This window comes from Saccopteryx leptura, chromosome 5 (assembly GCF_036850995.1).
Source record: "Saccopteryx leptura isolate mSacLep1 chromosome 5, mSacLep1_pri_phased_curated, whole genome shotgun sequence".
NCBI classification, from domain to species: domain Eukaryota; kingdom Metazoa; phylum Chordata; class Mammalia; order Chiroptera; family Emballonuridae; genus Saccopteryx; species Saccopteryx leptura.
Window position 1 is genome coordinate 57,001,600 of NC_089507.1, and position 27,972 is coordinate 57,029,571.

At 36.3% G+C, this 27,972-nt stretch overlaps 1 protein-coding gene across 4 annotated transcripts in view; it reads right to left on the reverse strand.

The window, feature by feature from the left end:
• Positions 1-334: 334 nt before the first annotated feature.
• The window catches only part of G3BP2 (G3BP stress granule assembly factor 2), an 85,366-nt gene continuing 57,728 nt past the window's right edge, over positions 335-27,972 (reverse strand). For 2 of the 4 annotated variants that reach the window (XM_066385378.1, XM_066385377.1), the window contains exons 2-12: positions 16,553-16,671; positions 12,779-12,860; positions 11,821-11,994; positions 11,394-11,484; positions 10,337-10,439; positions 9,669-9,846; positions 8,574-8,672; positions 4,437-4,539; positions 3,088-3,216; positions 2,443-2,561; positions 335-2,153 (exon numbers count right to left, since the gene is read on the reverse strand). In XM_066385378.1, coding sequence (XP_066241475.1) covers positions 1,881-2,153; positions 2,443-2,561; positions 3,088-3,216; positions 4,437-4,539; positions 8,574-8,672; positions 9,669-9,846; positions 10,337-10,439; positions 11,394-11,484; positions 11,821-11,994; positions 12,779-12,860; positions 16,553-16,647 — 1,446 coding nt within the window. In that variant the 5' untranslated portion in view covers positions 16,648-16,671 and the 3' untranslated portion in view covers positions 335-1,880. Of the gene's footprint in view, positions 2,154-2,442; positions 2,562-3,087; positions 3,217-4,436; positions 4,540-8,573; positions 8,673-9,668; positions 9,847-10,336; positions 10,440-11,393; positions 11,485-11,820; positions 11,995-12,778; positions 12,861-16,552; positions 16,672-18,148; positions 18,212-27,972 lie in introns of those variants that run through there. The other 2 variants (XM_066385379.1, XM_066385380.1) reach the window with 2 other exon arrangements.

A 27,972-nucleotide genomic window follows, 5' to 3' on the forward strand; every position in this document is an offset into this window, starting at 1 on the left:
AAATATATGCAATAGTGCAAGACTTTTTCTCAAACATGGAAGACCTCATTCAAAGGAAAAAAAGGGACAGATTTAATTCTACTTATATTGCCCAATACATGAAAAACAAAATATGTGCATCATTTACTAATTTACTAAATAGCAAACTGATTTTAGTAATTCAAAACCAGTTTGCTACTATGTCAAGTGCATTTTTATTTTTACCAAGATAGAATGGAGAAGTCTTCCATGTTAACAAGCAGCTTTAAGTGGTCACACTTATTTATCCCACTCCTAGCTTGAAACATCAGAAACTGGTATGTACCGAAAGCTTCAAGCATAAAATTCAATAACCTTTGCCATACTTGTGGTTTATTGGAACTTGCTATAAAGACAGACAATAATCCAGCAGCTACAAACTTTGCTCACAGAATTGTTTAAGAGAGTCATGTAAAAATAAAAGATGTCATCCTAGACTTAAATTCAGAGCCACTAGGATGCTGACATCAGTTCAAGAATTGTGCAAAATGAATGACAGTTCCCTGCCCCCCAAATAGAAAATGCAAACACTTAAAAGCTGCTGTTCTTTTCTCTGAAAATTGCAGTATCCACACATCAGGTTTACTTGCCATTTATGGAATCTGACTGCTTTTAAAATGTCACTAAAAATGTACATCAAGGTGATTGACTTTTCCAAGCACCTCTCAATTGATCTGCTTCAACGTTCACATTCATGCTAAGAGAAAAGTCAACAAGAGACTTACTCAAATAACCGACTTCCTCCTTCCCCCTCCCTCCCAAACACACAAGATTCCCTCCCACAGAGAACACAAAGTTGTTAACTAAATAACAAGGTAAATAATATACTAGTCAATTTTACTAATTTTAAAGATACTGCAATTTTTAAACACTTCAATGATTTTTCAACATATTGCAGCTGTTTGGCTTTGCAGCACAGCAATTCACACACTATACTGTACAAAATTACCAGCAAGACTGGAATGATGTATTAATAGAAGGCACCATCATGCTTATTACATTACCAGAGAACAAAAATACAGTAAAGACAATTTTCACTGTACACAGCTTAAAGAAAGGAAAAAGGGGAGGAGGAGTGTGTTGAGCAGCCAGCCATCCCTGTACTGAAGAGGGGCAGGTAGAAAAATCTTAGATATGGAGCTACTAAATCTGGTCTAGTATTCAAGACCATAGCATTTTGAAGTTCTGATTTTTGTTCTTTAGTTCAAACTAAATGATTTCCTTCTGGAATACACTTGTAGTCTTGTTAAGGTTTATGTTTACACACGCTGGTCACAGCAAGCAGGTAAAATGCCCTCATCATTTCACAAACTATTCTCTACTGGAAAAAGGATGCGACTTCCCCCTGTTGCCTCCTGTTGCAGATGTCAATGTTAATGAGTTCAGAGTACCCATTAGTGCATTTTGATGAGTGCATAACAAGTTTCTGTTGGTTTGTATTTTGGGGGGAGCCAAGAAAAAAGGCAAGATTCTCCAATTGCACTATTTGTTTCCAACATTAATAGGCAGAAACAGTAACACTTAAACAAAATGTGCAGCAGAGGATTTTTTTTGACTCAAAGGACCTGAATTCAGTTGGGCATGTCCTTTAAAAAAGTTCATTTTGTTGTAGACAGTTTAAGTTATGGTCATTCCTCAGTCCTTAATTCTCCAAGTCTAGATTTATAAATTAACAATATGAATCCTGTTGTGAAATTGGGGAAATATATGTCCACCTCAATTTAACGCATAACCAAAAGATGCTTTTCACATCAAAGAAATGATCAAAAAGGCTGTGTCACATTCCAAAGCCAAAAAAATTAACAAGAATGCAAACACGATGAATAATGTACTACTGCCAAGACTTTGCCAACAGCGGGGCTTCAGCGACGCTGTCCTGTGAAGCGGCCTTCCATCTGCCCGGCTCCTCTTCCAGAGCCCAGTTTCTGTGCCATGCCACCTCTTGGAGGAGGTCCTCTTCCATCCCGGTCGCGCATCATTCCACCACCCACTATTCCACGTGGACCTCCAGGGCCTCGATCATTGCGCCTAATATCCCTGCGGTCATCACCACCACCTCGGGTTTCTCGTTCTCTTGCTGCTCTGGTTTTTTTCTCTTCCACATTTAAACGCACTTCCCCTCGAAACATAATTGGCTTTAAGGGGGAAATAAAAATTTACATGGGCAGGTTAGACAGCAATAGTAAAATACTAGTTTGCATATGTAAATAAGAAAATTCTAAGAAACAAATTTAAATTGATCCATACCTCAGATTTTAAAACTACTAACAAATCTTTCTTCTTTGCATAAATACCATTTCACAGTAAACTATTTTTAGATTTACCTTTACAAAAAGATTCTTTATGGTTTAAAAATGCACCAGATCAATGTTATATACAACAGGAATAATATAATCTTGAATTATGCCCTTTAAAATCACTTACTTTTGCAATTAAGATTCTCTGAACTGGTTCAGAGTCATCAAAAACCACAAAACCAAAATTTGGAAGCTTTCCCCCAACACCCTTGGTATTGATGCGAAGTTCCACAACGTTTCCAAAACCTGTGAAAATATACATTACATCATGGGTTAAATATTTTAACAGAATACTTTGTTGACTCAATTGTTCAGAATGAGTAACCTTTTTCTCCTCGATCCAACTCAAAATGAAAGTTGCAAGTGGCTACATCCAACTACAACTAAGGTACATAGTCACTCATACAGATGGTTCACCTAAGATGTCAACAAGCAGCTGGATGGCTTGTTTTTGTTATCCTTCAGCATCTTTATTAGACCTTTCAAAGGAAAGTTACCTATTAGAGACAATGATATTTTCTATTTCTGACTTCTGTTTGCCAAATGAATCCCATCTCCAAATTTAAGACTGATTCATCCAGCTCTTTCTTCTAACCTCTAGAGAATCACTGAGAAACATAAGATATAGCCTTCTATCCCATTATGATAAGTGACTAGTACCTACAGACATACAAAGTATAATAAAGAAATATTTTTAAAAATTCTAATTATACTATGAAAAAAGCTCTGTTCTCCTGCTTAATTCTAAGATAAAACAAAAGAAACCACTTACTCATGAAGAACTCTTTCAGTTCATTTTCATCAATATCATGTGGCAAGTTACCAACAAAAAGTTGATGACTGTCTGGATAGCGAATTATTCTTCGGTTGTCAGATTCATTCTGTTCGATATCTCCTCTGCCTGAGAAAAGGAACAGAGCAGATATAAAAGTTCACTATGTCTTATAAAAATTAATGAAAAGCAATGACTTTAAAAATCACTTCATATCAATATTCCTGGTTTAGATTAAAGGCAGTAAGTTCCTTGAACAGAGGTGGAAATGCCTGTTATTAGTGGTTTAATTAGAAAATAATGTGACACTAAAGTATAAAGTGAGGGTGTTGACTACACTGAGAGAGTCCCTTCTTCTAGATCAACTCACCTGATTATATGAAAGTCAAATGTTAGTAGTACAAGTATTCCTCCCTAATCAAACTCTTGCCCATCACCCAGGAGCAAATAGGTTCCAGATAGTGATTTATATTTGTTTAATATTTTGAATAACACAAATTACTTAAATCTTTGGATGTATGAAACTACAGCCAAATCAGTAAATTTAATAATGTTTCATGTATATAGCCATATATACATGTTATAGTACTCCTATAAAGACAACACACGTAAATAAATCTAATTTGCTCCTCCCAGTAACACAAGGAACACAGGCATATAAGAAGGGCATTGCACAAGAAAAATTTATGTAATAACTGAATGGCATAAGAGAGGTTATAATTGAAGGGACTCTCAATTAAGATCATAAACTCTCAGTGGCAAAGCTAGGACAAATCCTAGCTCCCCTGACTTATGGTTTAGTAACACATCACTTCTATTCTACTTTTATGGAGAAACTTACATATTCTAAATTTGATATATACTATCTCCCACCTCCTCCCAAAAGTAATATAAACATACTTATCATTCAAATAGAGGTGCTATATATATTAGCTAACAATGGAAACAAGAAACAAGTAAAAAATTATGACAACTTGCTTAAAACCTAAGACAATTAAAAGAAGAATCAGGGTGTACTTAAGGTTTATCTGTGAAGAGATAACAAAGTGCTAAGAGGAGACTATTGGCAGCTTGGTTTTGAATTCTTAGAACCAGTGACAATAATTAAATACCTGTCTCAAAATTATTTTACACCTTCTAAATACATGTCTCTATGGTATGACATCTAATCCTCCCCTAAAGTTAGCTGTTTTAAGCCAGACTAAATTTTAGCAGGTTACTTAAACCTTAAAATATTTTGAAAATAAAAGAATTTGGGTATAAAACACATAGTTTTAAAGTTCAGCCTTTTCCAACTTTCAAGTACTGAACGCTAAAATCTAAAGGCTACAGAGAAGGGACTGACTTACCTGGCCTTGGTCCTCTAGGAGGGAAACCAGGTCGTTCTCTAGGTCGTTGTTCACGCACACGAGGTGGCTGAGACTGAACTTCTGGTTTAGCTTCAACTCGTGGCTAGAATGCAAGGGAAAAAAACACATTATAAAATACAAGGGAAACAAAAATATTATAAAGAAACACAGTACACAAGAGAAAAACCAACTAAAGCAACTACCAAAAGTCACTAACAGGCATTATGGTAATTTTAAGTTTAGAATGTTTTTAACGTAGTGTCCTATGTACATGAAAAATAAATATTTATAAAGATATTCTGTACCAATCTAGGACTGTAGGGTAGTTTTTGTTTTCCCATTCAAGGGTATAGAACTCACAATAAGCTGCTTTTTACAACCACATTTAAAAAATAAAATTATATCCATACTGAGACAGCATAAAAGGTATCCCTACAAAAACCACAAAATGCAAGATGAGCCGGCCACTCCATGTAAATACATATACAAAATAAAAAGCCATCTTTATCTTAGGAAGACAATATGTGACACTAATTACCTAGCTTGCTGCCTTCAAATGTTAACTGCTCAGCAATATCCTCTAAACCCCACCCCACAGATAAATCTTGAAAAATCAATATTTTGATAGTTCAAAACATATAACTTAACTTACTCTAGCACTTAAAAATATTACTTTTAAGTCACAATGTACACAAGAAAACAAGATAAAAACGTGTAGAGTATCTCAAACAGTCAGCAAAGTCCTTTAAGTTTATACTGTTCTTGCTTATGGGAAAGGTGTGCATTTCTTTAAAGACTGATCCAAACAATTTTCCTTAACTGTTTCTTGGGGGGTCATAGGAGTGGGTATTGGGGGGATAATTAGATATTTTAATATGCCTTTCAAAAGTTTCTGCTAACTGCTGAATTAAACACATATAATTAAAGGAGCTTTTAAAAGCAAAAGTAACATCCACATCTATTACCTTTTCTTTAATACAATGGCATTTTCAGTATTCCCAATGTCTTCAGGTTATCTACGACCCAAATATTTGTGGTCCAAGGAAGAGACAAAATATCATATATGCACCTTCAAAGGATGCTGAAAACACTCAGCAGGATATGAAGAATGTGTCCTCAAGTCAGAGAGCTAGTAATTTCAGTGCTGTCTTTACAGCTAATCACCTCTAAGGACCTCACTCCAGGCAGTGGCTCAAACTCTTTCATCATTTATGTAACTGAAGGTTTATAATTTGCAAGGACAAATTTTGATACAAAAAATTATGCTTCCTTCCAAAAAGACTTTAATGGCTATAACTCACTCCTATCCTAACAGTTTTTAATTTGCCTGACTCTTCCCAAACTCTATTTTCTTCCATGTAGATTCACATTTCCTCCAAGATGAAGTTGTTTTCCAGGTTCTACAATTTCGCTAATTAAAAAATTTTAACTCTGTCCAGTTTTTTAGGTTATGTACTTCTTTCTATAAGAACCATATCGTTATTTCTACACCACCCAAAGAATCAAAACAGTGTTATTAGACATAGATGTTTAGTAACTATTGATTCACTTAAAAATTAATTCATAAGGGAACCTAAGTAACAGCCCTAAGACCACTGCTATCTATAGATGGAATTTAACACTATAATATGATCCATGTTATGATGCCTAAAAAAGGCAATTATTGAAAAATTTCAATTTAAAGGGACCTAAAAGTACAACTTAACTTGAATATGACTGTAAAACAGAATTACAGAATAGATGTACTACAATAAAGTTTTGATTAAGCTAGTGTCTTTAAGAAATTAATGAAAATAGAAAATGTACCTTTTATTTTAAACATCTCAGATTCATTCAATCCAAATGTATCAAAGAACTTGAGGTACCCTGACTAATTAATTATACTGTTTTCAAAACAGATTTCGAAAACAAAACCACAAGTAACAAAATAGAAAAGTTCATTAAGGACTTCAAAGTAAAAGCAAATTTAAGTAATTTTCAACATCTTATAAATAATTCATTCATTGATGTAGCAACTTTTTAGTATGTATCTGATAATGCCAATGAAAGAAAAATAGGAACAAAAAATCTAACAAAAGCCTTTAAATAAAATATGTTAACTAAGCCAGCTGTACACTTATAATTCTTCAGGCTCAATTTCATGATTAAAACTACTTACTCTAACAAGATAAAATGCCACATATTATTTTAGGGCCTTAAAATTATTTCCACATAATCAGAAAGTATGACAAATCCCACAAATGAAAGTCAAACAGAATGTGAGAAAAAATGAAACCATCAAATCAAGTCAGTAACAGCAGATAAAAAACTACAACTATAAACACATCCTTCAACCTAACATAAGCTATTTAGATGAACTAATCAACTTCCAGACAAAATCTTTTTTACCATGTAATTAACTTACCTACTGCTAAACTAATGCCCACCAATACCCTAAATTCTCATTTTATTAACAATCTATGCTAAAACTGTTAAGGAAATGAACACTATACCAAAGTAACAAAATAAAATTGAAGGGTTTATTAAATCAAGTGGGAAAATCATGACTCCATTCTAAATTAAGTCTAAAGAGAACAGAAATTTCTTTAAAAGTTTAAATTATAAACATTTAAAAATTACGTTTTAATAAGACTATAGACTGAGGAATACAATCTAGTCTCCTATAATTCAAAAACTTCAAAAATTAAAAAAAAAAAAAAATTTTCCCGGGCAAGAGGCTAGGATATAATGAAATGTAATTTAAATATAGCACTATTATTCTTAAATGTAAATAGATACTTTCCCTTCCAAGAGGTTAAAGAAACCAATATAGGTTTGCATGAGTCACAATGTGGACTCTGGTGTCCATGGTGTCCAACCCCATGAATTCAAGCCCAGCCCTACTATATATTTATATACCTGTCTGACCTTACATGAGGTAATCTAGGCCTCAATTAAGCGGAAAACAGGAAAAATGATGTATCCTCATGAAGTTGTTATGAGGATTAGTTAAGAATAAATATAAAGTGCTTTGGCAATGCCTGGTATAATAAACATTAGCTATTTTAACTTTTAACTAGTACATTAAAAAAAAAATGTGGCCTCTCTGAAATAAAGTAACAGAAATGCAAATATGAAAAAAATCAAGCATTTCAAAGCACATCCAGAAGTCACTTATTAGGTCTTCAGATGGGTTGAAAAGCACAATCAATACTTGACAAATTAATTATCTTTAAGAGGAACTTTGTGATCTGAGATAACTACAACACTTCCTGAAAAAAAACCAAACAGGTTATTATGAGACCATGTATTCTACTAGGTACCTGATTATGAGTACCAACACCAGAAAGATTGTCTCATTTAATTACTAGCTACTTTTGAAACCTCAAAGTTTCACTGTTTAGAGCATATTAAGAGTTGTATACAAATAAACAATTGTATGTGCACTAACCAATGTAAATTTTCTAACAGAATGCAGTTTAACTCAAAATTTAAGTAAAAGAATTGGACACTCTTTTAAACTGTGCCTATAAACTTAATTTAAATTTAGTTAATTCTAAAGTATACCTAGTAAGTATAGTAGCCACTGTCTTATTTTCAATGTTTTGAAAGCTCTGAAATGGGTATGATGACAAACAGACAAAAAGTAGAATACTGGAATGATCAGTTAAGGTGAACACTACAGTCATAAGTTGGTACAGGCTTCAATTAAACAGTGTGAATCACTTATAGACTAAGAGCTCAGGCAGTATATTTTTTAAAGTATTCTATGTTTTTAAAACAGTGATTTCTTTATAATGAAACACTACTTGGCGTCTTCCCAAATTTCTTCCTAAAAATGTTTGCTAAATAAAATTTAAAACCTTTTAAAAAGGAACTTTTAAAGTTATTTTAAGAAGCCTTTTATAAATGACAGTATAATATATATATGTAAAACCAACTTAATCTGCATTTCACACACCCAAACCCCAAATACCACCTATGTAGATGATGAATGGAGATTTGGCATTTAAAGTGGGTGCACTGACATTTAATACAAATTTTTTTGTATAGTTAATCCATAATTTCTGATTGACTCATTTAAAAAAATTATTAAAAAAATATAAGCAATTGGCAATGTAACAAGGATACAATCCAATGTGTTCACAGATCGGTTACCTGTGAGACTGGTGCTTTAACATGGGGTGGAATTCCAGAGGAAGAAACAGTACCACTAGGAGGCAGGTTTTTACTGGTCACTGAAGCCCAGGAGAAAGCCTGCAGGAAATGCAACAAACCTAGACTACTAATCATGGAAAACCACCAACATTACTATAGGGAAACTTCCAAATATATACTTTCTTTTCACTTCTAAACTATTGCTCTATATTGGAAGACTCCTAAAAGAAAGGCACACACACACATGCCAGTGTATGTGCCGGCTTTCAAAATCTCACTATACAAGATTATTTGATGTTTTCTGAACAGCTAAATAAATCCACAAGGAAGTTCCTATATGTCCTAAGTAGATGAGCAAGTGGTACAAAACTGCTAACAAATGATAGAAAAATAAGAGCCTAATAGAACCAATTTCTTTCCCCTTTTAGAAAAAAATAGGGTGTGTGATGGTATTAAAGGCAGAGGGGAAGGATAGGAAAAGAAGAAAAGTACTAGCTGGAAACTTTAACAAACATTCACAAATTGAACAAGGTATCTTCTCTCACTACCCAAATATACTTTAACCTTCCACTTTTACAGAAAGATAAAAGATGTATAGAAAGGCTTAAATGATATATTATGGGTGTCACTCTTCTTTCCAAGATAGTTTAATTAATGTAATAAGAAATTTCCATTTAAACCAGAAATAACAAATATCTCTTCTTTTAATAATAAGCCAACTTGTTTAGGTTGGGAACTTGCATGACTCCCTGCATCCATGTGTAGAGGACTTAATACAGAATGGAAGAACAACTTTCAGCTTTATACATGGTACCTGAATAATTTCATGTAAGGTACATTGCATAGAGACAAAGGTTAAACCTCACTATGAGGAGTAATTTTTTGGAGGGGAGAAATACAGTAAGATTTTCTTGGGATTACCAAAAAACAAACAAACAAATAAAAAACACCCCCCCACAGCTTCTTTCACATACATAAAAAAGTATGGTTTACTATATTAAACAATTTAACATAATAGAACAAAGGTCATGCTTAATTAATGGAATCAAATATAAAAGTGTGATGTTATAGATTAAAGAGCTCCCTTGATCTAACCTTTGGTGGTTCTTGTGGCAGAGAAACAGGTTCGGCAGGAGGAGGAGAAGTAGACTTCTCTAATTCTTCTAAGTTTTTCTCTTCTACTGGAGGCTTCAGCTCTTCAGTCTTTGTCTCAGACTCTGGCTCAGGCTCAGGCTCATGAGAGGACTCTTCCAAAGGCTCTTCTATGCCATTACTACAATAAAACATTTCATTCCCTTTTCAGTATGAGTGACATGATCAATTCAAATAATATAAAATTCAGTATTTCTTTAATCTAATGGACAAAAGTCCAATCAGAACTAAAAGGCAGAAAGAAGGTAATCTTACCCCAAATAACACTTCTTCAACCCCAATGTTTAAAACTGGATTACTAAAAACATTTACTTTAGTACTAACTATAAATAAATCCCATGTTTATAAAAGTAAAATAAAATGCTCACTCTCTGTGTTGTCCTAAACAACTGCATTAATAGTAAGCGATCATCACTATTTTGAAAAAATTTGGGTTCAATTTTTTTAATAAAATAAAACAATTATTTCCAAATTTCTTGCAAAGTACTCAAATGCAGTCCTGATATGTAGCTTTATCAAAAATTTACTTCTAATAATAATTCTAGGGGAAAAAACACATGACAACTCTATTATAGTTTAGATCAAATTTATCCCGTAGACACCCCTCTTACGTCACAGGGTGAGCTTCATAGTATCCACTGTTAGCATGTTCTTGCACAGGTTCTGGAGATGGCTGCCTTTCTTCTTGTTCCTCTTCTACTTCATCTTCTGACTCTGACAATACATACGTAATACACCACATCATTTTTTCAAGGGGCTTAACACACAATTTGATATGGCAATAAAAAAATGGCATATTTCATACAAAATCATTCATTTGCAATATTCTCTATTTCCTTAAAAAACTGAAGATGAAGTTTGATATTTACTCTATTTCTTTTTTAAATCTATTAGTAAGAAAAGGGTAAGAAATAAATGATAAAGCCATAACAATTCCTTTGTCACATCTATTCAACAGAACAAATAAAACAATAATAAAAAAAAAACCTGATGTATGTTAATGAAAGATCAATTAAATAATTATGGTATAACAGCTAAAAAACTTGACAGCCAACAAAGATATTAAGTAAAACAAACATAAGCAGCTTTGAGCCAACATAATACCATTTTTTAAATAATGGTATTGGTAAGTACAGGATCTAACAAAATTCTGTAATAGGCACCAAGCTCTTAGTTCTCTATAAAGGATGAAACTGAGAAGTATTTAAGAATGTTTTTCACTTTCTATGTCAGACACTTCTTTATAATTTCATACAGTAAACACTTAAATTGTTGACAACAAAAAGCAAAAGGAAAAATGGGATTTTTGCCTGACTGGTGGTGGCACAACGGATAGAGCGTTGACCCGAGACACTGAGGCACCGGGTTCAAAATCCCAAGGTTGCTGGCTTCCACATGGGCTCACCAGCTTGAGCACAGGGTTGCTTGCTTAACCGTGGTATCATAGACATGACCCCACGGTAGCTGGCTTGAAGCCCAAAATCACCAGCTTGAGCAAGGAGCCACTGGCTTTGCCGGAGGTGTGTCCCTAGCTCCCGTCAAGGCACAACTGAGAAAGCAATCAATGAACAACTAAAATGCTATAACTACAAGTTGCTGCTTCTTATCTCTCCCTTCCTATCTTTTTCTCGAGTGATAAAAAAAACCACTGTATCTTGAAAGCCTCACCTTCATCAAGTTCTGGTTCCGAATCACCAAATACTTCATCCTCATAACGAAACATGTCATTGTGAACGTAAAACTTATTCGGAACAGATCCCTATAGAAAACAACATCCAGATATGCTGTAAGGACCCATAAAGGTGTCATAACAAAAAAGAACAAATTACATGGCATATGTAACATTAAACATAAATATACATTTTGTATTATTTCTGTAATCTTAATCATCTATGTACATGTTAGTATCAGTATCTGACTGTATCTCTAGTCAAAGGGTGTTCACACACACCAAAGCTCAAATAAATTATATCAACAGGTCCAGTACAAATTTCTCAAAAAAGCTACATGTATATCCAAACTGCTAAGAAGAAACTCTTTCAATATGTCAGGCAAATAATAAGAGTTAAATTAAAGCACATAAAGAAAAACTTACTTCAGGAGCCAGAACAAAGGTTTGCATAAACTTCCTCTCTGGCTGTCCACTGTTAGACAGCAAACCCATGACCTGGACAACTACTCCATCACTCAAGGTTGCATGAGCATCCACATGACGAATTTTAGTATGACATTCACTGAAGTTCAGAGATAATACTTTGTGGTGTATATCCTTTATTGAAGGAAGAAATACAAACTCTTGTGATATACATCATTACCTATACAATATTACAACAGAACTTCACTGATTTCTTTTTCACAATTTGCAGAATATTTAATCTTTCTGCCTCACTTAAATCCATTCCATCATATTATGTGCCAGACTGATATTTCTAAACCACCATTTTCAACATGTCAACTCTATACACAAGAAGTCACAACAACTATCTCTTATTATGCAGTAGTATGGGCTTTCTACAGCTTTCTCCCACTATTCTATATTAGGTATTTAGTGATTTACACATAAAGTGTTGACTATTCCTTAACCTCACATTTAATTTTACTTTACTGCATGTTTGCTGAGGCCATTTCTTACATTTTCAATATCCTCTTGTTTGTTAAGGCCAAATTCTACAATTTAGAGTCTAGCTGAAATCCCACATCCCATCCTCTACAAAATCATAAGGAGCATATATAGTTCTGTGCATTCCTATTTAAAGTAAGGTTTAGTCCACATTTGTATAAACTTAACACAATGTCTCAACTGTTTCATGTATAAAATGCACGAAGGACATAATACATCCTATCCTCTCCTTTGTATCCACCCCAATGTAATACTGTTTCATACAAAATGGATGTTTGTAAGAACTCAAAGCATAATCAACAATTATAACATAAATTCTAGTAAGAACTAATGATCACATTTAAGATATTCATGAGTATAAGAAGGCTATTCTTTAAATCTCTACCTTAACACACACAAAAAAATCTAAAATGTATATGAAATTAATACTTACATTTTGGCCATAAACAGCCTCCTGGGGCTTTCCACTAGCATCTACTCCACCATGAACATAGGAGGAATTCCTGCCATAAAACCTGTAAACCATTAACAATACTTAATATTTGACTGCCAAGAGAAGTCTCAGAGGCAGCAGAGTTCTGGTGTCAAACAAATCTAATTTCCAGGTCCAGCTCCCTCATTCATTAGCTGTGTAATTTTAAGCACATTTATGGTCCATTTTCCTTGGTTATAAAACAGAATAGTAACTACATCCCATAGGATTTTGGTAAGGACTAAGTGAGTAATAACATAAAATTCTTAGCATGCCTAGTACAATGTATATACCATACACGCAAATCATTATTTTAATCTAATTCTTATCACATCTATTTTTTTATATATAAATTTTTTTTTGTATTTTTCCGAAGCCAGAAACAGGGAGGCAGTCAGACAGATTCCCGCATGCACCCAATCCGGATCCACCCGGCACGCCCACCAGGGGGCGATGCTCTGCCCATCTGGGGTGTTGCTCTGTTGCGACCAGAGCCATTCTAACACCTGAGGCAGAGGCCATAGAGCCATCCTCAGTGCTCGGGCCAACTTTGCTCCAATGGAGCCTCAGCTGTGGGAGGGGAAGACAGAGAGAGAGAGGAAGGAGAGGGGGAGTTGTGGAGAAGCAGATGGGCACTTCTCCTGTGTGCCATGGCCGGGAATCAAGCCCGGGACTCCTGCACGCCAGGCCGACGCTCTACCACTGAGCCAACCGGCCAGGGCCTATCACATCTATTTTTTAAAAATTCTAATTTATTTTTATTTTTTAGCATGGGGGGGGGGGGTCAGGGACAGACAGACAGGAAGGGAGAGACAGATGAGAAGCATCAATGGATAGTTGCAGCACCTTAGTTGTTCATTGATTGCTTTCTCATGCATGCCTTGACTGGAGTGCTACAGCCAAGCCAGTGACCCGCTGCTCAAACCAGCGACCTTGGGCTTCAAGCCAGCAACCATGGGCTCATGTCTATGATCCCACACCCAGGCCAGTGAGCCTGCGCTCAAGCTGGCAACCTTGTAGTTTCGAAATTGGGACCTCAGCGGCCCAGGATGACACTCTATCCACTGTACCACCGCCTGGTCAGGCCTTTTTAACTTACTGATTTTTAGAGAGAGAGAGACAGACAGAAACATCAATCTGTTCCTGTATGTGCCCTGTCAGGGGACTGAACCCACAACCTTTCAATATCAGAATGATGCTCTAACCATCTGAGCTATCTGGCCAGGGCTCACATCTATTTTTTGTTAAGTGGAAAAATGAGATATCCATAATACATCCTACATACTGATGCTATAGTAATTGATCCCCTTTTTATCCCTTTAGATACAAAAACTCAGTTATCTAGATCTGTTTGGGAATCAGATGCTGTTTAACATTCTACTCTGGTTCCAAATGATTACTAAACCTTGCAAAGGCTTAGATGAAATAATTTTAGATTTAAAATAGCTGAAATAATTCATAGACTATGTAAAAAGTCTATATTATTTCAACATCCAATTTCTCATGAATATTTTTATATTGCTCTTAAGTAGATGATGCTTCTCTGGCATTACCTAAAAAGCAATTAGAATATCTTCCTAAATTAAGGTTATCAAATATGCAAAGTTGTTATTTTAATAAAGAGAACTCATATTCTATCATAATAAAACATGTTAAGACTTCCTCTATGCCAAGTAAGTAATGCTCAGCACATTACACATATTAATTTAACCCTAACAACAACCTTATGAAGTACTGTTATCTAAATGAGCAAACTGAGGTTCAGAAAAAGTTAAATTAACTGACCTAAGATCGCATATCTTTCAAGTGGGGAAGCTAAGACATGAACCCAGTCTGATTCCAGTGTCTATGCTTTTAACTGCTACCCATATTTTAAAGTTTATACCGTACTATTTCCTCTCATGTAAAACTAGCAAGCACATAAACTGCTATTATTTTACTGTAGGACAATTTGGCTCTAAGTGTGTATAAGAAAAGCCTTAGATTTAGTAATTTGACTCTTAGGAACTTATCCTAAAGTTGCACAAAAATGCATGTGTAAGGCTATTATTCATTAGTGTTAACAAGTGGAAAATTACCAACCAAATTTTCATTATTAGGAAACTGGTAACATAAGTATAAAAACTAGAAGAAGTTTGTGCTGTTATTTGAAATGATGGTTGAAAGTATAACAGTTTTAAAATTTTACTTTTTTGTCATTACAAAAAAAGTTCTTTGTTAAAAGGCTAAAAATGCCAATACCTACACATTGTTAAAAGACAAATTTCAAATAATGAAAAGCCCTATTAATTATATTCTCCTCCCCCAAAACTCCCTCACATACACTGTTAACATGAAGGCTTGTACTTTTATAATTAGGAAAATGTACAGGTATTCATTTTGGGGTAGGGGGGTGCTATATAGAAATGTCTCCTGGAATAACATGGAATATTACACACATGGTTAACAATGTAGGGCATATTACAAAATCTAATTTTAGAATAACCCGCATCTTTTATAAAAATACAGTAGGACCCATAGTTTATATATTTATCCTTAACTCACTTGACTAGAGTGTTCTACACAAATATTTGAAAAAACCTAATACTTACAAAAGTCTCACTTATCTTCCACCTACTAAAATGTACCAGAAAGAACAAAAACCATAAATACTACTCAATATAAATCAATTTCATTTTAATCTCTGGAAAAATAAGTTTACAACTCCCAACTCTTATCAAAATAGTAAACAAGGCTTTTATTGATGTTTTACCAAGGAATACTACAGTGTGTCTATAAAGTCATGGTGCACTTTTGACCGGTCACAGGAAAGCAACAAAAGACGATAGAAATGTGAAATCTGCACCAAATAAAAGGAAAACTCTCCCAGTTTCATACCTATTCAGTGCAGTTCAATGTGTGCTCATGCACAGAATTTTTAGGGCTCCTTAGGTAGCTATCCCGTATAATCCTCTACAGATTCGTCACTGACTGATGGCCTACCAGAATGGGGTTTCTCCACCAAACTGCCGGTTTCCTTCAACTGCTTATCCCACCAAGTAATGTTATTCCTATGTGGTGGCGCTTTGTTATAAACACGCCGATATTCATGTTGTACTTTGGACACGGATTCAAATTTAGTGAGCCACAGAACACACTGAACTTTCCTCTGTACTGTCCACATCTCGACTGGCATGGCCGTGGGCTGCTCCACTGTATACACAGTGTTACGTCATCATCTGCGCATGCGTACATGCTGCCACATCATCCTACAGAAACTGGGAGGATTTTTCCTTTATTTGGTGCAGATTTCACATTTCTATCGTATTGTTGCTTTCTTGTGACCGGTCAAAAGTGCACCATGACTTTAAGGACACACTGTATTTTGTAGATCAATCAAGAAATTTTCACAAGAATACTCATTTAATGAACTCCTTTCCTAAGGTTGTTATAGAGCACTTTAAAAAGATGACTTAAGCCCATGATTACAAATTGCAGATGTGAACTCATTAGTTGTCAAGCCCAAGCATCAGTGTGTGTAAATGTGTCACATTATATGAAATGCTTTTTCTTACTGTAGATTTCATCAAAAAACTTGAAAAATACTAGTTTTAGCCATCAGATGGTTAAAATATTAGATTCAGTTTACAAAGATGCTGTCTAGACACGAACGAGACAGAAAAGACAATATGTAAAGTCATATTCAAGAAAATTAAACTAAATAAAAAATACTAAAATAATACATTTAAAATTTACCTGTGTAAATATTCTGGAGCTTTATTCAGCAAAGTATAATATTGCCTCACAAACTCCCGCCCTACAAGCAACGGACTGGGCTTCTCCATAACCATTTCTTTGCTGCACAATGTCAAATGCTAAGGGAGCAAACACAAGAGTAGTAAGTATTAGAAAGTCATCTATAAAAATTTCCATGAAATAAATTTTCTGAGCCATACAAGTGGTAATACAGAATATTAATACCATTTATTTTAAAAAGTAGTTTACAATGGCAAAAGAATAAATTCCCATCAACTACTGATAACCTCTAACATATGCATCTCTTCTATTTCGTCTCCACCATCTCTCAAAAGGAGGGAAGCAGCACTGTTCGTATTCCCAAGAGAGCTCGGTGCCACCTCAAACAGTAAGGACACCATAACCAAGTCTTTCCATTCATAGGACCTTTTTTCCTTTGTGGACCATTAATTACCTCCTGTATTTTTTTTTAAATATTTTATTTATTGATTTTTAGAGAGAGGAGAGAGAGAGAGAAGGGGGAGGAGCTAGAAGCATCAACTCCCATATGTGCCTTGACCAGGCAAGCCCAAGGTCTCGAACCGGCAACCTCAGTGTTCCAGGTCGACACTCTATCCCACTGTGCTACCACAGGTCAGGCACCTCCTGTATTTTTTAATGCATTTTTGAAAACTAGGCAGTGGGCAAAGAGCAGGACTGGGAGATTACACTTACTGACTTGTGTCTTATTTTTTCTCCTTCTAGGAATTTATTTCACTGTTTTCAAAATGATTACCACGAAAAAACCAGCAATAATCTCAGTATTCAAAGATAATTCTTTTTTACATTTGGTGTTAAGTCTTTCCAATCTTTTTTTCCTCCCATAAATTAAGCATCTAACTAAGCCATGCACTGTTTATAGTAAATGAAATAAATACACTGGGGAAAAAGATAAGGCTCTAAGCCCTCAAGAAGTTTACAGTATGTTATAGGATATAAATAAGCAAACAGAGAGCAGAATGTGTTAAATGCTATTCTAAAATTACTTTTAAGCTGAAATCTCAAGATAACGTCAAAAAGCACAACACAAGTACAAAATAAAATTAGAACACAATCTCTCATCATTTCAAGTAAATGACTTGTATGTTTACAGCCCCAGAACAATCAAATTTATAACCTTAGGCATTAGAGAATAGGGTGTGTGTGGGGGGATTTGAATATTACTTGTTAAAACATATATACATAAAAGCATCCTTTATTACACTTAAAAAATATCAATAAAAATTTAAATAAATCACAGTGTATCTATTGCACAAATCAGGATGAAATTTAAATTTCTGTCTGACAAATTTCAATGCCGATTTTCTTTAAACAAAGAATTAAAGCCAAATAGAGCCCACAGTCATCATACAAGTTTGATGCCGTTTTCAATAAAAATCAGATACCAATCATAGGAGCCTACAGGTAAGACTAGTTCTAGACAGTTCTAGTGACTCCCAATTCAATGTTCACATAATGCTCTTTCAGCTTCCCTGTTTTCTCTTTTAGAACTGTTCCCAAACTCTGTCTATAAAAATCCCCAAAATATTTAAAATTTTTTTATAATGCTTCACTTACTTTCAAAAAGTTAATTCATGCTTCCAGTGGCAGGATATGGGGAAGGGGAGTAGCAAGAGGCCCCTAAAGCAGGCCACAAAACAGGCCAAAGAGATAAAAGAGAAAGATAAGGCATAAAAGGACTCTCATTTGCTAAATTTAAAATAACAAAGCTAAATAAAACAGTATTTTTATTTGGGATGATGAGAAAGGGTGAAGAGCAGTAAGACTTACACATACTTTATTACTGTAACAAATGATGTTAAAAATAATAGTAAGACACAGGAAGATACTAACTTAACCTTTGAATAAAAAAATATGTACAGCCCGACCAATGGTGGCATAGTAAATAATGCATGGACCAAGAATGCTGGGGTCACTGGTTTAAAGCCCCAAGGTCACAGGCTCAACAGTGAGGGGTCACTGGCTAGAGTAGGGAATTGTTCACAAGATCCCAAAGCTCACCAGCTTGAACACAAAGGTCGCTGGCATGAAAAGCCCATGGTCACTGGCTTGGCTCTGGTCAAGGCACATATGAGAAGCAATCAATGCACAACTGAAGTGAAAGAAACTACGGGTTGGTGCTTCTCAGGCTCTCTCCTACCTCCCGTCTCTCAAAAAAAAAAAAAATGTATAAAACAGTTTTGTTCAAATGGTTAAAGTTGGAAATGTCATTAGGGACTGTTTCTGGGCTTTGGGATTCTCACTTTTCCCTCATTCTCCTCTTAATTTCCAGATTTTGTACAGTGACACTTGTTGCTCATCCTAAATCCCCCATCACATTTATAATGTGCATATTCACCTACCATTTTTCTCACATATAACCAAAGTAGCCCTGGCCAGCTAGTTCAGTGGTAGAATGTTGGCCTGGTGTGTGGAAGTACCGGGTTCAATTCCCCACCAGGGCACACAGGAGAAGCATCCATTTGCTTCTCCACCCTTTCCCCTCTACTTTGTCTCTCTTCCCCTTCTGCAGCCAAGACTCCACTGGAGCAAAGTTGGCCAGGGCGCTGAGGATGGCTCCATGGCCTCCGCCTCAGGCACTAGAATGGCTCCAGTTGCAGTGGAGCAATGCCCCAGATGGGCAGAGCATCGCCCTCTAGTGGGCATGCCGCGTGGATCCTGGTCTGGCACATGTGGGAGTCTGTCTGTCTCCCTGTTCTGCTCCTCACTTCAGAAAAATATTTAAAAAAAAGGTACTGAATGTACCTACCTATATCAAAGAAAGAGTGAAAATACACTAAAAAGTTATTGTAGTGTCCAACCAGAGTCACCCCCCCACAAAAGTAATTGTTTCAAACTTCAAGAGGGGCTTCAAATTACCCACCAACTAGAAAGTCACTAAAATATCATGATCATGTCATCATCAAGTCAGAGTAGAGCTAGGCAAGGGGAAAGGCAGTGGAGGCAACTTTTACTTGATTATTCAATAAAGGAAGTAACCTGAAATAGTAAATAAGAAAAGCCTAACAAATAGCTATACATAAGAGGCTATGCAGAACCTCTTTTTCAAGATGTAAGAGCTCCCACAGGGATGAGAAAATGAAATAAAGATGTCACTCATAGAATGGTATTTAAATTAATTATACTGTACTGACAAATATAACTTACAGTTCAGTTACTTCTTTACCATAATTTAGAGAGCAAAAATATAATTGATTGATGGAAATCATGCAGAAAGTAAAGGTTTGAGGGGGCACAACTTGACTATTTGTTAGACACACTGATTTATGTGTTCTATGAGAGCAACCGCCATCTCTTCCAGCTTCCATTTTCTCCCCTAGATTAGGGAAATTAACAGTTCAATAAATAAAGAATGCATCAAAGAAGCATTAGGGATAAAGTATAGATAAACCACCAAACAACGTAGTCTGAGACTCTGTAAACTGTAAATCTATAAAGTCAGTGTTTATCATTCATGCACAGCAAGTGTAATAAGAAGGCTTAAAGGATAAAAGCCAAATTACCATAGAACAAAAGGTCATTATCTTTTTGGATGTCAATTTCCTAATTTACAAATTGAGATGTGATCTCTGGTCAGGTCTGCAAGACTAAGCAGTTCAATAAAGACAGCCAAGACAGTAAAAACAAAATCTTCAGAAGGCTGTAAGCCTCTAGCACCTTCAAAGAGCAATTATCATCTAATATTTTTTAGAGAAAGCAAAATTCCATGTAGTAAACTCCATTAGAATGCTGTCAGACTAAGATGCACAACATAAAATATATTCATTTCCTTGTCAATTAAAAGCTATTGATCCTATTTATTCTTCCAGATATTACCAATACTATATCCACTATTTACAAAGTTTTAGCCTTAAGAGAACATTTTACTCACCAATTCTGTCCATCCCACTTAAAATCCCCGTGTACCTTAATCAATATCCTTTTATTCATTCCTTTAAAAAAAAAAAGTTTCTTTTCCATTTGCCCAGACTAATTCCTGAAGCTCATCTTCAGGGAAACTGTTCTATGTCAATTGTCTAAATCTCTTAATATCCATAACCCAGAGAGGGAGGTGGAGGAGAGAAAGGAAAAACCACACACACACAAATAAGATAGAAAAGAAAGTCACATAGCTTTATATCAGTATTTACAATATGCTCAGATTTCCTGAATTTCAAAATAAAAACTTAAAAAAAACCTGGTATCAACCAAAATTATCACCTTCTATTCCTTCCATGACTAAATCTTTAGCTTTAGTTAAATACTTAGGTTCGTGTTTACTTTTTAAGTCAGCAAATTACAAGAATAGAATGGGGCTGCCCCCAAAGCAACCAACCATAGCTGGTATAGATGTAATGTCAAAAATGAGCTGACAGTTCCATTTTACTTTGTAGAAGTTAAATACTGGTTGAATAGTAAATGGAAATTACAAAAAGGTAGATTTAGTTTAGGTTCTATATAAATTTAGAAATGAAAGGATAACCTGAGCCTGACCTGTGGTGGCGCAGTGGATAAAGTGTAGACCTGTAACACTGAGGTTGCCGGTTTGAAACCCGGGACTTGCCTGGTCAAGGCACATTATGGGAGCTGATGCTTCCTGCTCCTCCCCCCACCCTTCTCTCTCTCACTTTCCCCACCACCTCTCTAAAAAATGAATAAAATTTAAGAGAGAAAAAAAAGGAACCTGAAAGAGCTACTTCATGCATAGCCAGTCAATACAGGTACCAGACTAACTAAACAATTCAGCAGAAATACTGTAAAAATAGTCATGTGTCTAACAAAGTTAGCTAAGGCTGCTCCAATGCCAGGATTCTAGAAGTCTATTAAGAACTAGCACGTTTGACAATTCCTACTTGAATACTCATTCCATACCTTTCTGTCTAATGACTGAAATCCTATACATTCACATTTGGGTCCAGCTAACATACTGTGCCCTGAAAAATCTTTCCTGTGTGCCCAAGAGAATGTAATTGTCTTTCCTTTGAATTACCGAAGTACTCTGGGTCTTTGTCATGGCATTTTATTAATAAATTCTGCCCTAAATTACTAAATGTGCATCTGTCTTAGTCTTCCTCTTCTCTATTCCTTTCTCAAATACTATAATCTGAGCTTTCTCTTGAATGCAGTTCTCTAGAAAGTCATAATTCTTCTCAAAAATCCAATGACCTTTCCTCAGTCCTATACTTGTCTGTATTACCACTGTTGACCACCTCCTTATAACGCTTTTAGATTTTACGATGCGGCAATAATACCACTAAACACCTATAACAATGACTAACATAAAAATTGAAAAATACAGTTTATAAGGACAGGAAGAGAGAATGGAAATTAAAAAAATGTCACTTAAGAAAACAGTATGGCAGTTTCTTATAAATTTAAACATATCCCGTATCTCCCAGCAACTCTACTCCTACATATTTACCCAAGAGAAATGAAGCACACGTCTAAAGACCTAAGTGTTGTTTAGGGCATCTTTATTAACAAACATTCAAAAACTGGAAACAACAAAATGACCATTAGCCAAGTGAACAAATCAAGAATTGTGGTGCAAGTCCATATAACAGAATACCGCTTAGCAATAAAAAAAAACTTAAAACCTATTAACTAATGCAACAACACGGGTAAGTTTCAAAAACATTATTCAAAGCTATAGAAGTAAATCCTACATAATTCTATTGATAGTACATTCTGTAAAATGTAAAATTATAGGGCTAAATCAGATCTGGGAGGGAGGCAGAATGGAAACAAATACAATAGAGCAGGAGGGAACTTCAAAAATGATGGAAATATCTTATATCTTGACTGTGGTGGTGGTTTCACAACTGTCCGAAGTCATAAAACTGAACATGAAAAGAGTGGTTTTTACTGTTTGTAAATTATTCCTCAATTATTAACATTTAGCAATGCAATTATGTTTTATTATGTCAAACATTTCACAACCATTTATAGAGAACTCACCATATACCAAGCATTTGTAAGAGAAACATGTTACCCTGTAATTGACACTATTCAATGGTTCAAAAAAGGCAATTTATTCCAAGTTGCCATCTTCTACCTACTAGGATTAACAAAAATTTAAATGACTGATAATATTCAGTACTGTTAAAAATGTGGGAAAACAGGAAGACACTGGTGGTGGAATTAAAGTGTTTAAAACCTTTTGGAGATGTAATTTCAGTTTTAATAAAAGTAATAAAAATGAAGACATACACAGTAATAACACTTCAAAGCATATCACAAAGAAATATATACACAAAGATGTATGTTCAAGAATTTCCACTGACACAGAAGAAAAAAAATCAGTCTAAATGCCCATCAAGAGGGAAATGGGCTCTGGCCGGTTGGCTCAGTGGTAGAGCGTTGGCCTGGCATGCAGGAGTCCTGGATTCGATTCCTGGCCAGGGCACACAGGAGAGGCGCCCATCTGCTTCAACACAACTCCCCCTCTCCTTCCTCTCTGTCTCTCTCTTCCCCTCCTGCAGCCAAGGCTCCACTGGAGCAAAGTTTGCCCGGGCGCTGAGGATGGCTCTGTGGCCTCTGCCTCAGGCGCTAGAATGGCTCTGATTGTGGCAGAGCGAAGCCCCAAGATGGGCAGAGCATCGTCCCCTGGTGGGCATGCCGGGTGGATCCCGGTCGGGCACATGCGGGAGTCTGTCTGACTGCCTCCCCGTTTCCAACTTCAGAAAAATACAAAAAAAAAGAGGGAAATGGTTTACTAAATTATGGTAGGAACATACCATGTAGAATTCAAAATAAGCAACATAGAAAAAGAGTGTAAAGAAAAACTTACTGTCTAGACTGTAAGGTACAATCTCCAACTTTAATGTTTCTAAGGGATAATTTTAAAAAAACATTTGTTGTGCTTCCCTGATATACTATTTTTTAAGATAACCTGATATTAATGGTCTTAGAAACAAAAGTGCAATAAACTAAAAACCCCAATCATGAAGCAACAGTTCATGTGCAGTCATTAGGAAAAAAAATACATTGAAAAACAGCATAAAATTTGTAACTAAGGTCTGATTTCAATAATGTTATGACAATGTATGCAATTGGACAAGACAATAAAATTAATTTTTTAGACCTACTAAAGTAAATTATAAGAGCCAATTTTAATAAAAAAGTAATTTTGTATCCATCAATTCTCTTTAATCTCAGAGATCTCAAATGACACCCCCATTTTTATTAAAAAAACTTGTCCATTATCCAATAAAGTGATAAAATAGCTAGATCTACATATAACCATAAAATCTAATTATAATTGATAACATCAAACACCTGGCTACAACCACCATCACTATATATAAACATCAAAATGCACAAAAATTCACTCTCTGAGGATCTGGAGTATCCTGACCACCACCTATTTGATCAAGTAGCTCTAAGAGGGGGGGGAAAAATTCACTCACTGCAAATTATGGAAATCATGAAAATTCATGTCACATTTTGGTAACTATTTTAATGCCCGTTGAAAATGGCCAAATTAAACCCTGCTAAGAGGTTGAGACACCACCTAATCAGGCAGTGGCCCAGTGGATGGGGCGATCTCCATCTGGGATGCTGAGGACGCAGGTTTGAAATCCTGAGCTTGAGTGTGGGGTTGCTTGCTTGAGCCCAAGGTAGCTGGCTCTGCTGGAGCGCCCTGGTCAAGGCACATATGATAAGCAATCAATGAACAACTAAAGTGCCACAACTACATGTTGATGCTTCTCATCTCTCTCCTTTCCTGTCTGTCCTTGTCTGCCTCTTACAAAAAAAGACACCATGTCATCATTTAAAAAACAAAGTTAAAAAAGACCCCCCAAAAAACAAAAGAAAATCACATTTAGAAAAATCATGGATTGTAGCCATTCTCAATATAGCCAACCCCAAATTAAAACTAGAACCTTCTGAAATTCCATACGGTCTTTGTTTAAAATGACTTTACCTATCAAACAGCAATGTACCTACTATCTCTCTTTAGAGCAAAGACCTTTAATTTGCTGTGGCAGATCAAAAAATGACAGCAATACAATCAAGATCCAAACCAGTGGTAGAAATAAAAGGTAGTTGTGGACTAAGCCCTTTCTTTTTTAGAACCCAAAGGTAAAAGGCAAGTTTTGAAGTACAGAAACTATTCAAAAATGACTAAGTATGAAGAGAGAAAATGCTGTCCAAAAAATAAAATAAAAAATAAAAGCATAAAAATACAAAAATAAAAGCATGTCTTTATATTATGCTATCAAGTTTAACAAACTTACATGTTTCTTTATTTCAGGACATCAGCTTCATTTACAGAAAAGGAAACTGATGTTTAGAAAGCCTAAGAAAAGGAAGAAGGTTCAAGGTCCCTCGTAACACTTACAAGAGAGAAAATATGAAACCAGGTCTCCTGTCTCTGGTGATGTTTTCATTATACCGGTTGGTTAAAAACAAATACTTTGGAAGAAAAGTCAAAGACACAAGAAAAAAAAAGTTCAAGGCAAACTGTTTACTTAACTCAGTGTTTTTCAACCACTACTCTGAGGACAGGTGCCAGTCCACCAGAAATTTCAGCCAGTCTGGTTAAGAGTTATAACACCCTTATCTTTTATGAAGATTACAGACCCAATGATATTAGTCTCATTTGCTTATGCTTAGGGTAATTGCCATGTATCAACCCTATATCATCAATGAAAATACTACTGAGGTTGTCTTAAGATATTTTTGGAACTTGTAGGCTTGTTCCAACCTTTTGCACTATACAGAGCATTTGTTTATAAATCATGCACAATAGACAAAATGCATTTGGACAAACTTATGTAGTCTTCAATGCATCATACATGTGAAGCTCAGAAATCAAGCACCAGCTTGTACAGTGTTGTACTGTTATGCATGGTAAGATAAAACTTGATTCACTGCATGTTTCCGTTTCCAGCCAGTTAGGTCACCAGTCCCCAAGTGTGAAAGGTTTAAAACCCTAGCTTGATATTGTTGGTAGAAGCTAAAAAGCAGGAGATAGTAACAAAATAGGAAATCCAAAAGCCATCCCAACATACTACAAAAGTGTGTCAAAACAGGGTAAAATACATAGAAACAAAACAATAACAAGCAGAGACACAGCAGACAAGAAACTGATACTATTACTTAAGAGCCAGTCTAGAGTTCTGGGAGAAGAAACAATTTCCCCCCAACATACTACAAAGGTGTATCAAAACGGGATAAAATATACATAGAAACTAAACAATAATAAGCAGAGACAGAGCAGACAAGAAACTGATACTATTGCTTGTGAGCCAGTCCAGAGTTCTGGGAGAAGAACCAATTTCCCCAATCAGCTCTTCTTCTTTTTCTTTTTTTTGGGGGGTGGGGTGGGGGGATTGATTTTAGAGAAGGGGAGAGAGAAAGAAACAATTTGTTGTCCCACTTATTTCCGAATGCAAGGGTTGCTTCTTTATGTGCCCTCACTGGGGATTAAACCCACAACAACCTTAGCATCTCCTGATAATGCTCTAACCAACTGAGCTACCTGGCCAGCGCCACCCTATCAGTCTTAAACAAATGTCCACTGGTTGAGAGTAACTAGGTCATGTTTGTCAATTAAATTCTATTGAATTAAAAAGTTCATAGACAACCCTTCAGTTTGTACCTAACAAAATCAGACTTGAAAAGTAGTTGTTCTCCACTCCTTTACCCTCTCTGGCATAAATTATTTGGAAAAGTCTTATTTAAAGCAAACTGGGAAAAGAATTCTCAAACCTGATAATGGATAATCAATGGCAATAATTCTGCAGGATAAGAAAGCTGTTAGCAATCTAAAGGCACTATTAGTATTTATCGATTTTCAGTCACTGCTATGGAAATTTTCACTTTTGATCTCTCATAAGTAAAATATGTAGAGATAATGAATATTTCGGGCTACCAACAGTGCCCATCTATTCAAACTCAAGGGCTGTCTGTTGGCAATTCAAGTGCTCAACTGCTTGCAAAATGAACACTCAATTCTTCTTGGATCTACTTTTGATCTCATCCACCCCAGGACCATTCTGGTTCTCTCCACTCTTAATACCTGTTCACTATTAACTAATATTTCAACCTCAAGTGTTTGAAATCTGAACAGCTCTTAATAAGGAATACTTTTTAGTTCCTTATCCTACCTACAATTCCTGATAACCTTGCAGAATTAAACAGCATTTGAAGATTAAATCATATGACTTAGTTCTAAAAATTTAAGAAAACAGAAATAATACTTATCAACAAAGAAACACAATTCAGTTTTAAGAAGTTCAAACTAATCATACTATCTTTTTATTTAAGACCAGGAATTTTAGACATCAAAAGGACCACTGGATACCAAAAGGGCCAAGCGTTTGCTTAGAAACTTTGCTCATATGCCTAAGGCTATATTAACGGCCAAATATGGAGCTGGACAGGAATTCTCATCTTCTTCCCTCTAGCATCAGGGCTTCCTAATGGCAGTTAATGGTTCACGGAACCAGGTACTGCAATACTAGCATCTGAAAGACTAACACAGGATGTGGAGCCCTGAACCTAAACCCTGTATTTTAACCCGTTAATATCACATCATGGGGGGGGGGGGGAGGGCAACTTTGCTGCTGTTGTACCTTCGGTGCACGTGTTTTGTTTTTTTATTTTAAGATAGCAAAGACACCACCCCTCCAGAACATTTTTTAAATGACTTAGACCTTGAAGGAGAAAAAAATAGTTATATGGGAAATTATAGATGCAAATCAATATTCGCTCCAAAGCGGCACAGAGCCATCTTAAGAAATCCGCTTTTAGAGATGCAGGTAAAATTCGACTAACAGATTCGGCTCTCTAAGGAAGCTGAGGTTCCTCGCTTGACTACCCTTCCCGCCCCCAAACAAAGTGGGTTACGAGAAAGAAATGCATTCCCCAAAGCACTCATACATCTTTCCTGTTCCGAGGACCGTTCACAAAAAAAGGGCACGGGGCGTCGCTGCGCTCGGGCTCCGGGCACGCAGGGCGGCCCGAAGGGATCCAAGCCCGCGGGAACCAGGCCGGGGGAGCACCGCAGCGGCGCCTCCAGCCCGGGTTTCTGTTTCCGCGAACAGAAATGGTGCCCGGAGGCCTCGACTTTCGCATCTGCGTCGCCGGCTGCCGCCGCCGTCACAGCCTCCCCCTCCCCCACGGGCAGGGCGGCGACTGCTCCCCGCGCGCGTGGAACCTGGAGCGCGAGCCGCGAAGGGGCAGCAGATCAGGCTGCCGGGCGCCCCCCTGAATCAGCCTCTCGGGGAAGCCCCCGCCCCCGGCCCCCGGCAGCGCGCCTTCGGGAGCCACCGCGTCCCCTCCCCAGCTCGCTGCCTCATCCCCGACAGCTCCCGGCTCCACCTGTGCCCTCCGAGCCCTCCGCCGCGCGGCGCCGCCGGCCGCCTCCCGCCCCACGCGGCCTCCAGCCCGCA